This window comes from Pelmatolapia mariae, linkage group LG18 (assembly GCF_036321145.2).
Source record: "Pelmatolapia mariae isolate MD_Pm_ZW linkage group LG18, Pm_UMD_F_2, whole genome shotgun sequence".
Taxonomy (NCBI): Eukaryota; Metazoa; Chordata; class Actinopteri; order Cichliformes; family Cichlidae; genus Pelmatolapia; species Pelmatolapia mariae.
Window position 1 is genome coordinate 14715001 of NC_086243.1, and position 17489 is coordinate 14732489.

Sequence of the window (17489 nt, forward strand, 5' to 3'; positions counted from 1 at the left end):
CATTGAAAGGAAAGGTTTACAAGATGGTAGCGAGACCTGCTATGATGTATGGTTTGGAGACGGCAGCACTGACACAAAGACGGGAGGCTGAGCTGGAGGGGACAGAGCTGAAGACGCTAAGATTTTTACTGAGGGTGACAAGAATGGACAAGATTAGAAATGAGGGACAGCTCAGGTTGAGTGGTTAGAAAGGAAGGTTGAGTTTGGACATGGGAGGAGCAGGGACAGTTGACTCAGGATGTTGACGATGGAGCTACCAAACAGGAGGAAAACAGGAAGACCTCAGAGGTTCATGGATTTAGTGACGGAAGAAACACAGAGGACTAGTGTGATTAGCTGTGGCGACCCCTAAAAGGAGCAGCCAAAGAAGATTTTAAAGTTAATTTTAACAAGCTTTCTACACTCTATGTGACTTGCTAAGCAAGCGTGCTTGATAGCTTAGCACTCCAAATTTTCATCTAAATGTTGTCACTTTAATCTGGAACAAAGGATTGAGATGGGCACAGTACTAATCCTCGAGCTACCATTGGTTTAATCACAAAACCAATGGTAGCTCTACCATACATACAGTCCATGAGGATAAGTATACGCTAGGGGTGCAACGATACACAAAATTCACGGTTCGGTTCGGTTCAATACTTTGGTGTCACGGTTCGATATTTTTTCGATACAAAAAAATGTTCATGCTTTTTTAATTTGTCATTTATTAAAATTATAAATATATATTTTAACTGAAAAGTAAAGTTTTTAAATTTAATGTTGCTGAAATGACAAAGTAATAAAAAAATAAATATCTGATGGAGAAATCCCTCATCTTTGGAAAAGAGAGTTTATTACAGAGAAATGGCTCTTTCCAAAATAAAACCTATACTATAGCTTCTTCTGGGCTATATTCTCAGCAGCATATTAAACATATCAGGTCCCCATAAGGAGAATCATGTGCTAACGGCTGTCTAAATGACTCGGGTAAAGTTTGTAGCATGCGTGCTTGTTGTTTTTGTCTGCTTCCACTTGTCTTTGCACTAGGATGATGTCGGAGTAAATGTGCAGTCATATTCATTGTGTTCCCACTAGTGCTGTCAGCGTTAATCTGAAATGACGTTAACGCCACAACACGGCAAATCTCCGTTAACGAGCTACCGCGGATCGCCCCGTGCGTGGGGCTGGACAGCGTCAACACGTTAACGAGCAAACTGCGCTAACGCAGTAGTTCCCACCCATGTAATTGAGCATTGCGTGGCACATCCGACATACTGTTTTACTTTTGTCCATGACGCGCTTACCTTCAGGGTCATACTTCACATGAAGACCAAAATAGTTCCAAAGGCCAGATCTGAATGAGGGTGGGGGAGGTTCAATTTGCCATGCTGCAATGAGCTTAGCTTCTGTCTTGCTAGCTTGCGCTGCGCTCAGTGGATCTGCGCTCGACAGTGCAGCCTAGGCGGAGTAGTTGAACGCAGATCCACTGAGCTCTCAACACAGACAGCATCGTCAGAAGAAAAGTTGATAAAATAAATTAAAAATGTTGTATTGTTCGATACACATGCGTACCGAACCGAAAGCACTGTATCGAACGGTTCAATATCGATACGAGTATCGTTGCACCCCTAGTATACACGTATTCTAAAAAAAAGCAAATTTGCATGACTTACTACTTTGTTTTGTAAATTACACATTAGGTTACTTAACTACTTTCGGGAGGCACCTAAGTAAAGTTTACACTAAATATCATGTAATAAAAATGAACTTGCTACAGTCCTATACACTGACCTAACAAAAAGCACTCTGACATCACAAACCTCCACCAAGGCAGCTCACTCTCTGTGCATTATTTCCTTTTAACTGAATATTACTGGATATTGTAATTATTAATTTTTGTTCTTTGTTCTTTTTAAACTTACTTTATGAAGTTTGTAGCGCAGCAAAAATCAGATGTGGGTAGCATTGCAGATGTTTGATTTTTTTTTTTTTTAAGATAATCTTATCATCAAACATTTCCTGTAAATCAATTTATGTAATGAGGCTAATGGCAATTGTTTGCTTAGTTACTGTAATTTGATTACTACAAATTTAACAGGTCATTTTGTTGTTTCCCATGTAGGTTCATGTTTCTTAGAACTCTCCTTTCCAGTGTACAGTGGGAACCGTCAGTGCTGTCACACTGGCTGGGTGCAATGAAAAATGCAGGAATCTACTAGATTATGTAAGATTACCAAGAAGAAAAGGAGGCGTCTCCTGTCAGTTTAAGAGAGAGACTTGTAGAAGGACTAAGAAGGATTAGAAACAAGCTGAAAAAAATGCAGATGAGAAGTGCTACACGTATTTATAAAATTATTAATTGCATACTAAAACAATTGGGTCTACAGATTGTGAGATACACCACATCCGACTGTGTGAGATGAGCTGAATAAAGTTGTCATTAACTCTTGCCATACACCTACGCGCCGCATAATGCAGCATAACAATGAAAAAGCTCTGACCATATCACTCACACTTCTTTGACTGATGGAAGAAAAAGACTGTGAAGATGCCGAGGCCAGAAAGAGCCAACAAGAAACGCTCAGTTAAGACTTGTGTTGCGGTCTAGGTAATTATAACACAGTAAACCACCATACTGGACACTACATTTCTGAAATGACTGGAATTTTCCATATCACTTACTGTCATAAGCGAGGACCCACACTAGTCTTTGAAGGACACATTTTTGTTATAACTGTTAACTTACATCTGTGACAGCTTCAATACCAGGCAGACTGAGCATGCAACACATGCACAGTATACATGGAAACGTGTAGAATCGTTAGAATAGTTGTCCAAAATGTATCCATTTGAAACATTTAGCATTCGTTTTTATTGTGCAAATGTTGTAAATTTTTAAAAATAAAAGTATAAAGTACTCACTATGAAGTTGTATTAGGGCAGCATTAAGAATAAAAATATATTATTGTTCATTTTGAGAATAAAGCCAAAATTTTAAAGTTTGTGGCGGAACAGCAACGTCCATGTTGGCCACTTTAAAGATGGCGAGTGAACATGGCGCCTTCCACAAACCGGTGCCCGCTCCTGCATATTCTTACGTTTATGAAAATACATCAATTTTTACACATTAATCAATGTATACTTATGAGGACAACCTTCTTTTTCCATTAAATTACCTAAAAAATTACTTATGATACCATTAAGTGTAAATTATTCATTTTGAACGTATATAATTAGACATCAAATACAAACTTATCCATACTTAAGATGACTGGTTAAACCTGTAATCTGAAATCAACCACAAGTTAAAACACTTTGGTTAAATCTCTTGCACTATTGTGTGCAATTCTGTGCAGAATTAACAAACTCATGAATTACCAAATTTTCAGCTGCACTTGAGTAAACTTCTGGACATTGCATAATCTCCGCTTCAGTGCCCTTGAGCAAACAAGCTGCATTTAAGACAGCTACAAAATAGATGTCTTAAAGTAAACTTGCCTCACTGATTGAAACCAAGGACTAGTCTTTACCTCTTTAAACAGGACTAAAGGTTAGCAATTAAAAGTGTTAGTCTGAGATTATATCTAATGAAAGAGTCTCCATAGCAACAGCTAGAGTGATTCACAGAGCGTGTCAGCTTGTGAAATAAATTTCACACTTCATTGAACTGCAGCTTCTACTGTGTTTGTGTGTCACCATGATGGCAATAAAAATAAAACTCTATTGTTATTACGTGTATTGTGTCATGACTTTATATACAGTACGTGTGTCCTACATCGGATAACTGTGTGGGAAAGTGTTGTTGACTGGGATTTCTGGTGGAACTGATTTCACAGATTTCTCCAAGGCTTAAGGCTTCTTATACATCGTTATTTTCAGTTTCACATAAAATAATTAATATTGCATGAAAAGGGCAGGTTTCAGCTTTGATTTGACAAAATTGTTTATTAATATACTAATATGCATTTTAAATTCATTTCTTTTGACATGCAGTGTTTCTTCTGTCACCTTTGACTATTCAGCTGCACAGAGAAAGAGTGATTCTCATGTCAACTAAATATTTTTGCATGTCATTTGCAGTAATGTAGGGTGTTTTTTGTTACGGCTTTTAGATAATGGGCAGTTATTTTTGATGGGTTATTTTTTTTAACATCCAAACTAAACCTTGGCTTTTAATGTTCCCTTTACCTGAGGTATCTCAAACAGTGTTAAACTCCAAGATTATCTTTAATTATGATCAGCTGACAATCCCAAATGGGCAGCATGGTGATACAGTGGTTAGCAATACAGTTCTTAGCTTGGACCTTTTCGTTGGGGTTTCCTCCCACAGTCCACAGACAAGTGTGTGAGATTAACTTGACCTTAGGTACTTATGTGACCATGAAAGGTTGACGGAGTCCCCACCTTAGCCTCATGACACACGTGCAGCCTATAAGTGCAGATCCTGCCTCTTGCCTAATGTCAGCTAAGATAAACTGTCTATAACCCGTTACTCTGGCTGGATGAGTCGTTAGGAACATTAATGGATGGATGGCCAATTTCTAACGTGAAGAGTTGATCTCTGATTTTGGTAAAAGAGTCAAATTCTACATGTACATTACCAGTAGAAGAGTTTTATATTTTAACAATAAAATGTAAAATGTAACAGGACATTCAATTAAAGAATATTAATGTATTTAATCTCTCTGCAAGTCTTTCAGGTATTTTTTGACCTTCAGGGATTCTTTTTGTTGCACAAAGCTTTATGAAACCATTTTAATGTAACCTCCACTAATCTTCTAACAGGATATGCACTGACTTAAAAAACAAAAACAAAATATAAAAACTATTTGGGACAGATTTTCCATGAAAATCCAAAGGATGTGATCTTCATGCTCACCAACATGCACTTGCAGCTAAACCTCTTCTTTGTTTTCCTTTAATGCCAACAACAATGGGCCCACTATACTCACAGTGCACTTCAAAACCGACATCAAATCCCCTGGTGCAAGCTACAGTACGCTTTCATGTTGTTTTTGGCTTATAACGCCACACAGGGTGCTGTTGCTGCTGCTGCCCCCACAGCCAAGTCAATTACATGAGCGTACGATCATGTCAGTTTTTACTGCTATTTTAATGATAACTGCAGAGAAGTTCAGAGATTCAGAGATCATATAGACTGAAAAGATGAGGCTTTCTGGAAAAAACTTTGAAAGAAATATATGATTGTTTTGCTTCTGGTGATGTGGAAGTTTTATCTAAGTGGCGACATCTTTTGTTTAGGAGAATAGTGAGAACTCAGCCCTGGTGTGAACAGTACAGAGCTGTTGAGATGCCACTGTTTGCATGAAACAACCAATACAGCGAGTGTAATGGACCTCTAAGCAGAACTAAATAGCACTGCTTAGAAATTGAGTGCATTAATTACTAAAAATATAAAGTCCTGCACATGCTTTAAACAGGACTCTTTCTCAGTGTCAACACTGAGTAAGAAGCAGATTTGGGCTAACCAGCTATTTACTACGATGAGTAGCTAAAAATTTATCTAACCTGGCCAGTGAGCTAACAGCGCCAAACTTTAGCCGGTGCACTCACAGTACTCCTCTCACCCCCAACTGGTCACGGCAGATGGCCACCCCTCCCTGAGCCTCCTTCTCCTTGAGTTTTCTTCCTGTTAAAAAGGAGTTTTTCCTTCCCACTGTCGCCAAAGCTCTTGCTCGAAGGAGGTCATATGATAGTTGGGCTTTTCCCATTTTTATTTGTATTACTGTAGGGTCTTTAAATTACAATATAAAGCACATTGAGGCAACTTTTGCTGTGATTTCGTAAATAAAATGTAAATAAAACTGAATTTAATAACTCCGTGTCGCACAGTCTTGTGTCTGGCTTATCAATGTTTGGCTAGCTCTCACGCAAAGTGCAAGCACACACACAACGAGGCTGATGGCTGTCCATGACCAGTTTTCTGGATGTTACACAGAAACTATTGAAATAATTAACAAAATATGCACTTTGCCTCAACTTTTGTACACTCAACCTTGTGTTTATACGATCTGTTCTCATACTAATGAGAAATAACAATCCGCTGGTGTGAAGTGACATGATTCGCCAATTTTCTCTGGTATATTTCTTTATTTTTTAACTCAACACGATTAATCTTTGGGAATCTCTTTCAAAGCAGGCTTTAGATTAAAGTGTTCTGCACTGTTCTTCCTCCCCTCCCCTCAGTTTCTCCCTCTCCTTTGCTACCTTCTTCTCATCCGTCTCACACTGGCGCACTGCTCATTAGCTTTCTGTCAGTCTTGGTTTCTGTCTCCCACTCCTTCTCTTTTTCTCCCTCTCTCAATTCCTTTCTCCTCTGCTGTCATCCACTCCCCCCACCCTCCCCACCACCAATTCTTCTTTTCTTCTGTGATTTCAACAAAAGTTTCTTCAGGGATCTCCTTCATTTTCATCACTCTCTCCTATGCTCGCTATTTTCTCACCTTCCTTCTTTTCTTTCTCACCTTTCTTTCTCGCTCGCGTCTCCCTCCATCTGTCCCCTTTTTCCACTTTGTGAAAATGCTTTCTGTAAGAATTGAAAGTAGGCTCTGAAGCCACCACCCACATTCCTGCTAAACACACGCTCACACATAAACAAGAATCGTGACTGGCTGTGCCCATAAAAGCCAGAGTGAGACAGCAAACATACACTAGTGCTGAAGACAAAAACGCTGCCGTGTACTTGTGATCACAGAGAAGTTCATAAAGATACATGTAAACCAACATGAAGCAGAGGGATAGCCACGAGCATGAGGCAGGTGAGAAAAATTAAAGTGGAAAGGGTGCTTGGGAACTTGAGCTTCTTATTGAAATGGCTTTTAAACAGGCGTCTTCATGAGTTCAGCTTCACTCCTCTAGAAGGGAATTCAAATCCTCCCATCTGTCCACCAATCACACTCACTGATCCTTCTTTAATACTTCCTTCTGTTAGAGGAAAACACCCAAGACACCGTCCCTACAAACTGGGCCCACAGACAGCACTGTCTATATCGTTGTTTACTTCACAAGTCAGGGTTGTCCTCGGTTAAGCTTTAAGCATTAAAAATTGGGATAACTTGAGAAAACTGACATTTAAATACTTCTAATCTAATAATATTTTTTTCTTGGTGTATCATTTAAAGCACTTCACTCACTTGTTGCTGTAACTATTAGGATGGATGATTAGGAGAAAAACTTCAAGTTCAAATGAATTCATTTAAGCACATATTGTAACTCGGGCTGCAAGTAATCACATAACACAACATGGCAAAGCTCTCGAATGTTTAGCTACTTTTGGAGTTAGAATTGTTTTACAGTAGAGCATCACTGAGGCAAACAGCACTGTACGACAAAGCTGACATAAAATTGACATCACAGCCGCTTTTACAAGCCGCCATTATCGGATGTTGTGCACCTCTCGAGTTCTGTAAACCTGGTGTGTCGCACCGTTGGAACAGAGTGGAAGACATGATTGTTCAACTGTGTTGGTTTTTACAGCTATTTTAATGATATGTCAGAAAAACGACGCTTTCACCTTTTGTACCAGTGCAACGTGGAGGTATTGTCTGAGCAGCGGCACCTATCGTTCAGGAGGTATAACAGCGAGCATGAAGGGTTGTGGCTGTGTGATGAGGCCACCTGCGTCCATGTTGTCTCACTTGGTCTTTCACTATTCAAACCTACAGACAGTAATATAGTTCATTCTGAGTCACTCCTGATTTTACATTTAATATTAGATATTTGATTATGTCCAATAAAATAAAAATAAATAAAATAATCATAGTTTACAAAACGTAAATCTACATGACTTTAATGTCGGTGAAAATAGTTATCGTTTATTGTTGCTTAATTCAAATCAGCAGCCTACATATGACGCTGATATTAACTGCAAATATTAATGGTAGTAGTCACCTGAAAAGCTGTTGATTTGTGTGTCATTTTAAAGTATTGCACAAGAAAATGCAAATGTTTTAAATCTGCATTAACATCACTTTTACTTAGTGCTCTCAAGCTGCTTCCATTAAAATGAGTCACACTCTGTGACCTTTTCCACTGTAACATTTACTGTAATTATAGGCTGTGTGTTAGACGTAAGACTCTATACACCTGTAATTTTAACCTAAATTTTGAATTATACCTTACTTAGCCGTTCTTCAAATGCTCAGTAAGTACATCATGAGTAATTCTTCCCCATTCAGAAATCACAAGTTTCCTACTTCAGTTAATAGTGGAGCTCTCTTGTCTTAATATGCGAAGGTCAAGCACAGCAAATGGCCAAAACATTGTCATTGTCACATTGACACAGTGGCAGTTAGTGCTGAGGCGAGCAGCTGAAGGGCACTCAGCTTCTTGCCACTACGCTGATGGGCTGTGGAGTGGAAATGTAAAGTGCCACTAATTTCACTGTTAGAAAGTCATTTACAAATAAACCGTAGTGCTGCTCGCCGTAAAACAGCTCTCAAATCATCATAGGTGTGTAGCGACACTAGTGGCCTGCAAAACAGGCAAAGGACAGCTCTGTAAAAACGGACAAATATACAGTTTAGACATATTTACATTTGATTTTTTAACTTTGCCATGCATCAGCTACAAATATCAACATTAATACTACTAATGATAATATTTTGACCTTAATTAACTTACAGAAAACATACATTGTTTCAAATTGATGGTTTTTCTGAAACCACGATATTTCGAATGAATGCTGCTTCCTTGTCACAATTGATTACCACTGTGGGTAGCTCCATGTGTCTGATTTGGCAGTTTTAAACCAGGACGCCCTTCCTGACTTAACCCCAAAAGGTATTTGCGTCTCTGGTTTGAATTGCACCAGTGACCTTTTGCTTACCAAGCAAATGTGTAACCGACTACACTACAGAGCCACACAGAAACAATGATTCCTCATAATGGAAAAAATAAAAGAATTTTAAAAGGTTTGTTAAAATGTTCACCTTTCGTGGTTAGATTGTTAGATCTGCTAATCTAATTCTTCCTTAGTACTCTAATTTGGTTTGTTAATAAGAAACTTGTGGAATAATGGTAAATGAACTGGTTCTTATATAAAACTTTGTCGTAATTTTATTGTTTTCTGCATTTAGGTGCTTTCTATCACACACATTCACACTCTAGTGAATATATCAGGAGCAACTCGGGGTTCAGTATCTGGCCCAAGGATACTTTGGCATGCAGAATGGAGCAGTGAAGGAACGAAAATATCCAACTTTTCAATTAGTCGATGACCTGCTCCACCTCTGGAGCCAGAGCTATCCAAAAACAATACTATCAGCAGTGCTGCCCCTCAGCCTACTAGTAGCTGCAATCATGTAATGAATTTGGAAATCATACATTGCCTTGTTCTCATGCTATTGTGTTCAGAAAGCTTGACCTTTTACCTTGAGGTTGAGGTCACCGAGATTCAATGGGATGAATTTGAAAATCCTACTTCGCCTACTTTGTTGTCATATTCAAAAACTTGGGGTGTCTACGCCGCCCACCCACCCAACAGGGTGACAACAACAACCCATCAGCCTTTTACTGCTGATGGGTTATTGTTTACAACTGTAAATAAATCTGTAAATGATCTGAAAAATCTGAGTATGTTGATGGTTTTCATTTACAGATCTTTGCTTTGTTCCTGTTATCATGTTTTCTAAAGTTTGAAAAAAACCTGCTGTAACTGAAAGCAAATTACCACATGATGGTTGGACTGTACCATAAACCATGAACTAGTGCTGCAGTGGTGAGTGGTAGTGAGTTCTCAGTAGGCACCAGGTGGGAAAAACAAGTGTGCTTTCACAAAAACTCTCAGGTTCCCACAAACAGAAAGCAGAAACATTTTTGGTGAGTAATCCGACGTAACAAGAGAACCTCAACCCACAAAATATCAAACCTCTGGAAGGAAAAGTTTTTCAAAAATACCTCTGTGAGTGCTTGGTGGATGGAACAAGCAGTTTGAGGTGAAACCTCCCAAGGCGTTTTCTCATTCACCATGATGGCATCCAGGGTGGCCTTCTCTAGTATGACATCAAAGGAGGAATCCGGGAAGGAGAGCTGACGCACGTCCATCTGATGCCATGTCATACCTGGGCAGTGACTGTACCTGGCGCTCATTGTCCTGATGCACACAGATGAATAATCTATGTTGGCGATAGTATGATAGCCAGCGCTGTACATGTCACCGCTCATACTACTGTTTCCGCAACCTGTGGAAGAGAAATAAAACAAAGTGAGCCAGTGCCAGGTGAAAAGTGCAAGACACATACAAGAGATGAAAGGTCAAGAGGGGAGAGATGATGGCACGCGGGAGAAGGAAACATAACAGGATAAATCTGAATCCGATGTTTCAAATGACCCATATATTTTTCAAGTTGCAGTTGTACAATCACATGATCACTATAGCATAATGTAATTACATAAAGCCTTCCAAGGCACCGCACAAGAGACACACACAAAGCCTCTGTTTGATCAAACTGTTGTTTAGTATGAAACCTCACACTTCAGGGCGGTCATGTAAAGGTCCGTTCAGAGGGTGCAGGTTATGCTGAAGTGATGTCAGACTCACGAGATCATCGCCAGCTACAAGGTTTCAACTTTGTCACCAAGCACCACGTGCACGAAACCCGAGCATCCAAATAAAGAGGACAAAAGAATTATAAGGGTAACAAGATGAAAATAATCTGCTGAATGTAGATTCTCACCTTTTTGAATCATATGACTCAAATCATGCAGTTGGAGGAGGAGGAGTGGGTGGAGATGATAGGAAAGGAGGGAAAGAAAAGAGTAGGAGGAGGACTTGTGGGGGACATACACCATGTTGATGCACATGTTCTGTTTGCTGTAAAGCTGAAGATGTGTGTTGCGTGAAGCATGATCATATTTTCTTGCACTTTTTAAAGCACGCGTGAGCACGCATCTGTATTTAAGAGTTATCCGTCTGGGGAGGGAGGAAAGTGTGATAAAGTGCGGGGCTGTGATATCCGGCAGCATGTTGGCATCGACACCTCGGTTGCAAATGTGTGGCTGGCGCTTGTTATCACCTTACTGCTTCTACTAATTACCAGCCTGAAAAAACCCCATGTGTGTCTGAGTGTGTGTGCAAGTGTCTGCAGCCTCACACTAAAAACACATTTGCCATTTATTTCGGTGTGTATGTGTGCAGTACATGTGCAGATGTTGTATATTTTTTAGCTGGAATTCATTTTCACACGCTGACAGCCACAGACAACCTGAAGGCAGAAGATGTGAAACAAAAGGCAATAAAGTCAGAATTGAAATAGCAAGAATATTATACTGAATTACATTAAATCCCAGGAATGAAAGAAAATTCCTGCACCAAATAAAGTGCTAAACTCATATAAATCAGCAGTACCCAAACTTTTTCATCTCATGTCCCCCTCAGCGCTGTAAGATGGACTAAAAAATGATCAAATGTTTGGGTTTGGACAACTTTCAGCTTACTATGATTCAGTTGTGATTAGTTAAAAGTTTTACCAGAAGACTTGTCCTGCTGCTTAGTAATAAAGTCCATGCTCTTTCAATTTAGGTTTTGAATATCAGGACATAAGTAGGCCCTAAAATTAGGTAAATAAAATTTCAGCAACAAAATCACATGACATATTACATCGTGGCATTATTTGTTTAATGCCGAAGCAATGGGTGAAAAAATAACTACATCATTACTGCTTCCGCAGGAATTACGTGGGTACTTGGTTAATTGTCCATCAGCCTGTGAAAGCACCGGCTGCACTCAGGTAAGTGTTAACACAATGCCAAGGATGAAAGACGTCAGCAATAAACTTGGAGTAGCAACTGTTGCTGCCCATCAATATGGGAAGGGTCATAAAGTGAGAAACACTATTCTCAAGTGGGAAACATTCAAGACAGCTGCGAGTGTTCCCAGGAGAGGACGTCCCACCAAATTCGTCCCAAGGTCAGATCGTGAAATGTTCAGAGAAACTGAGAAAAGAAAAGCTACATCTCACTCCGTGCAGCTCTCAGTTAGCATGTTAACGTTTGTAACAGCACAATTAGAAAAAGACTGAACAAATATGCTTGTTTGGAAGGGTCCCGGGTAGAAAGCCTCTTCTGTCTAAAAAGAACAAGACAGGTTTACAAAGTTGGATCACAAGACTTCTGGAACAATGACCTTCGGACCAAAGTGGAGCACAAGCATTTCAGCACAAATGCCTAAAACCAAGTGGTGGAGGGGTGATAATTTGCAGCCACTGCACCTTGAAATCATTGAGTTGTTGCCCATAAAGTCCTCTGTATACCAAAGTATTCTAGAGTCTAATGTGACGCCATCTGTCTGACAGCTCGGTCAGCTCGGTCAAAACTGGGTCATGCAACAGGACAATGATTCCAAGCACAGGAGCAAATCTACAACAGAATGGCAAAAAAAAGAAAATAATCAGTGTTGTCAATATAATGGCCCAGTGAAAGTCCAGAAGTTTGTTCTTGCAAGGCTTGTTCTGTTTTAGTCAGTTTTCTCAGTACTAATAATAAATTAATTCTACCAGTTGAGCTATTCTTGCTGCCTGACTACTGTCTTAGTAGCCCTGACGTACTTGCACCCCTGATTGGAAACTACTGCCAAAGAGTGTGTGTTCCAGATATCAGAGGGCTGGAACTATGTAGTCCCTGATGGCTCTCCCCGAGAAGTTGGCTTCAGGACAAGGGAGGAAAATATGTCAACGCTGCTGGTCAGAGTCAAATAGTTGAACACTTTCTTTATGGATGACTGGAATATGAGAGGAGGTGCCAGAGTTGAATTACGCAGCCTCAACAGGTTATTTTAGATAAGTTTAATCTCACTTTGCCTCTGCCAAGAGCAACAGGCAACAACTTTGGAAAACAGACTACAGAAAAGCAACCTGATAAAAAAACAGCCGGAGAAGGCACAAACAAAAGTGGCTTCAACATTTGGGAAACATTATGGCTAATTTCACAATAACTATGCAGTAAAAACAAAGCCTCACTTGATGCCCGCATTTGGTGTTTTACTGAGTAGATCAAATCACTTCTGCTCACCCTCTCAAATCCTCAAGCAAGCCAGACATTGTTTCCAAAGGGGTCTCCCCAAAGGCAAAGCTGTGTGTGCGTGCGCGCTCGTGTGCATGTTTTCTTTTTCCATGCACTTGGCTCCAAAGATGGGGTGTCACATGACGGCTCATTCCTAGGGGTTGTCACGACATTTATAGTTACCAGGCTGTCATCAAGGACACTACTTTCTTTTTGGGTCCGTGACATCAGCCGGTACCCCCCGCAACCTCCGACCTTTACACAAACACACAGACTCTTCGATCTGCCTGCAAACACACAGCCAAAGAAGAGAAATCTGACAGGATTACTGCCACTATATTATATTCCGTGTGTAGGGAGGCTGTAAATAAACCATTTAAAGTTACGGGCTTAAACTAGAGTTCAGGCTAAGAGCTCAGGCTGTTGGTTCTCATATTAATAAATGCGAATATTAAAAGAACACATTGCAGAACTTTATTTCACAAAACATTATCTCAAATCCTTCTTACTGCAGAATCATTAATTAAAAAAAAAAAGTATGATGGCTCTCTTGATGTGGGTGGCAAGCCTGAAAATGTTAACAAATAGTAGTTTAGGATGTTGGTGGGGTTAGCGAGTGCATGTACTATGTGTGTTTATGTGACAAAGGTTTATTTAGGACATCAGGCCAGTTTAGGTCAGTCTGGAGCCTGAAGTCTGTTTTTCCTCTGGCAGGAAGCGAGGCAGCTAAAACCTCCTGATAGCCAGAGAGTACATCCTAACTGGATTATTCAGAGTGGCGGGCTGGGAGACTAAAGTTAGAGGTGTCATATCACCTCGTCCTGTGTGTGCATGTGTGTGATGGAAAATCTGAGTCCTCCCGCACTTAAAATGTTTCATGCCATTCCATCCAAAATACAAAAACAAACAGTGGCGTACAACAGTCATCTGTTTGCGACATATATAAACAGTTTGTTACTTCAAGTGCATTCACTGTTTGCTTTTCTGCATCCATTTATAAACTGTAATCCAACACAAACAAGTTTGTGTTTTTTTTTAAATAAGACAGGAAGTAAACGAGCTGCTAGCGCTGAGAGAAATGTTGCCCAAACATGGAGGTGGTTCCTTCTATCAGACAACAATGGTATCAGGTCACCTGTTTGACTTCACAAAGCCTTTGATATTCAAGAAACAACATAACATGTGACTTGGACAGCTGTGGAGATACACCACAGGAAAGGAAACCTCAGAGGTAATCCACTGGAATAACACTGAATTCTTCTGCTTGTTGGCTTTCCAAACATGAAAAAAGTGCCAGGAATAACATTACTGAACCAGACTACAAGCATGATTAACACCTGGCAACAGTTCTGTTATTTTCCACAGGTTTCTACACAGGTGTGCACCTAATTTTTCGCAAACCTGCACATAATGCCGTTACAGCAGAACGTGCACTGGTAAATCTAAACCTTGTTGATTACAAAGTCTCAAAAGAATTTTTTTCCAATGTAAATGCTGCAACAACATGGATTCAGGCTCTAATTTAAAGCCTGTTTTAAAACAAAAATATATGTCTCTTTTAAAATATATATATGTAATATATATGTATATGTAACTTGTTTACAGGCCACTGCTTTGCCCCTTACTCAAAACAAGTTGGATATTTGACCTTTGAGCTTTAAGATTACTGCCATCCACAAAAACAGCATCTCTCCAGAGTCCATCTATGGTAAGGAGGGGTGGTGGGTGGGGAACCCCTGCAAGCGAGCCAGCGGTGTGAAATATCAAAGCTGCTATCTCTGAGGTGAGCCGAGCACAGCAGTGGAAACTCCATGATGTCAGAGGCATGCATACTATTCATTCATATCCCAGATTGGTTTGGACACATTAAGGATGGCGACCGTGGCCAATGCTGATGGAAGGTGATGTTCGCATGCACTCGAGCAACAACACCGAGCTTCGCCGCCCCCGCACGCCCAGGCTGTGGGCTAGCCTGAGGTAAACTGAAACCACGGTGAGACTTCACAAAGCTCAGCTGCAACTCAAAAGCAACATGTTATACGTTAGCCTAGTTTAATGAAAATAGAGAAATGGAAGCAGAGAACTTTCTCTTAGGTAGTCAACTGTAAATTTAACAATTGTGCGCATAATTGGTGATTAACTTTCACTGAGGGGTCGCATCGGGTCACGTGTGTGTGGGTTTGTGTGTGCACTGAAACACTAATAAACTTGGACAGTCACATGGGACCTTGTTTTAACCAATTATCTCTTGTTAACTTCCCTATAGCCCAAGTTAGCACCTACTCTTATCTCTTCATTAATGCATGACTGCTTAGGCCAATATGACAAGCATTTTTACACAAACTCAAACACAAATATGTGGTGAGATTAATCTTTTATTTCTGTAGTTTTTATAGACTTTTTAGGTAGCTGCAGATGACACAAGACCAAAGATTTTTTAGTGCCATTAAGACAGCTTCAACAGCTTTTAAAAATAGAATGTCTACAAGTCCTTCAAAATGTGTACTGTAGTGTGCTTGGTGCAAAGATCCAGTGTGGGGGCTCCCTTAAATCTACAGTTTCTGACAGAGGAGTCCAGAGAAAGGTGGTGTCCAGAAAGACTTGGGTTGTATTTCAGTTATCTTCTGTGCTAACCACAACCCTGGGAGTGACTGGTATTATTTGTGGGTAAGTAGTGAGATCTGTGGTCAAATCTCTGCATCCTCTCGAGGTAAAAACACCTCTTTCATCAAATCTCGAATAGATCAGGGCTTTCCCTGCCACGTGACAGATTTATACAGCACCTAAATGTTTTTGTGAAACTACCCTAAAGGCTCTCTATTAGGGTTGGGCAATTGGACGAATATATCGACTATCGACGATAGGCTGAGCCCATTGGCGATCGTTTTTGCAAGGGCGATTTATTTATTTATTTGCCCATGAGTAAGATTGCTAATAACGATGGTGCTAATAGAAGCTGGCAACAGAAAATAATAACAATAACAATAATAATAATAATAGCGCTGTTTTAACAGCACCCTCTTTCATCTGCGAGCAAAGGCACCCTCCTCAGATGCTTGTTGATGGAGCTACACAAGCTGGTGATAGCCTAGCATATTCAGCCAGATGGTGGACACGTACGTGCTCATGCAAGTTAGTCGTGTTTGAGTACTTTGCTCGCACTATACGTCTGCACAAGCGCCACACCACTTCGGTTACATCCTTTGGTTTATCTCTTTGATCTGGTTTAAAGCCAAAGAAATCCCAAATTGGTGACTTTATATTTTTTTTAGCGCTGTCAGCGTTAACGCGCCGTCATCACGACTAATGCGATTAACAATTAACCCATCTGAAGCGCAGACTGAGTCAAAATCCCTGAAATGTCTCGGTCAACGCATTTCGCGCAGTTTGTACAAAGTTTGTTCATTCTGCGCTCCAGATGTGTTGAGCGTGGTAAAAATTTTAATCGCATTAATCGTGATGACCGTGTTAAGCTTTAACGCTGACAGCCCTAATTTTGGGGGGGGGAAAGTAGTTCGTTCATGTTCGGACTTCTTCTGTGTTGTAAACGTGCAAACTAGTATGTGCATGATTACATTGCTCCGCCTATCAAAAAGTCGCCCATCGTTGATTATTGGTATGACGATTGTCAGTTGGAAAATGTTTACATATCACCCAACCCTACTCTCTATTGCTTTGGAGAGAAGACCCTGTAGTGGTCTTAACATGAGAAAAGGTTGTCTTGTACTAATGTGGATAAAATGGCATTTTTTTACATTTATATAAAGTCTTTCCAGTTTATCTCTACCTCTAGTGTTTGCTTGGCCTGGGTCAATCAGACGAAAAGCTACACTGACAGTTTCTCCTGTGGTAGAGGAGTACTGAGATCATCACAGGCATAGATGTAGACCACGTAACAAAAACTGCATATCCTTGGATGACTACTTTAATCTGGCTTCATTGATGTCAGTCCCAAATAATGACAAAGCTCATGTGTAATTATGTAATTATTGTATTATTGTAGGTTCTTTAACCTTACAATATAAAGTGCAGGTGTTACTGTGATTTGGTGCTGTATAAATAATACTGAATTGAACTGAACTGAATTAATATATCTATTTTTACAGAAGAAATGATCATTTTAAGTGGCTGGTAAAAACACAGTTATGGTCTCTTTAGCCAATTTCTTCTTTCATAATATCTGTACAGGACTACAGTTCTTATATGCACCTTCCTTACCAGTCTAGCTAGCTGATAACTTAGTACTCTACCTTCTTATTTATATACGATCACTTCGGGCTTCAAAACACCAAGATGGTACCGGTCCAAATGTCAAAATCAAGGCACGAAAATGTAACCCACAAAACAATAGGTGATGTGGCTGTAAAGTGGTCCATCTACTAACCAAGAAGGTTGGTGGCTTGATTCCATGGGCAAGATGCTGAAACACAAATTTCCCCAGCTCTATCTATCAGTTTGAGTTTCGGTGTGTGTGTGTGTGTGTGTGTGTG

General features: G+C 40.0%; 1 protein-coding gene across 1 annotated transcript in view; it reads right to left on the reverse strand.

Annotated features, from left to right (window-relative positions):
• The window catches only part of ece2a (endothelin converting enzyme 2a), a 98776-nt gene that overhangs the window by 43169 nt on the left and 38118 nt on the right, over positions 1-17489 (reverse strand). The window contains exon 3 of the mRNA XM_063462765.1: positions 9898-10181. Coding sequence (XP_063318835.1) covers positions 9898-10181 — 284 coding nt within the window. The remainder of the gene's footprint in view (positions 1-9897; positions 10182-17489) is intronic.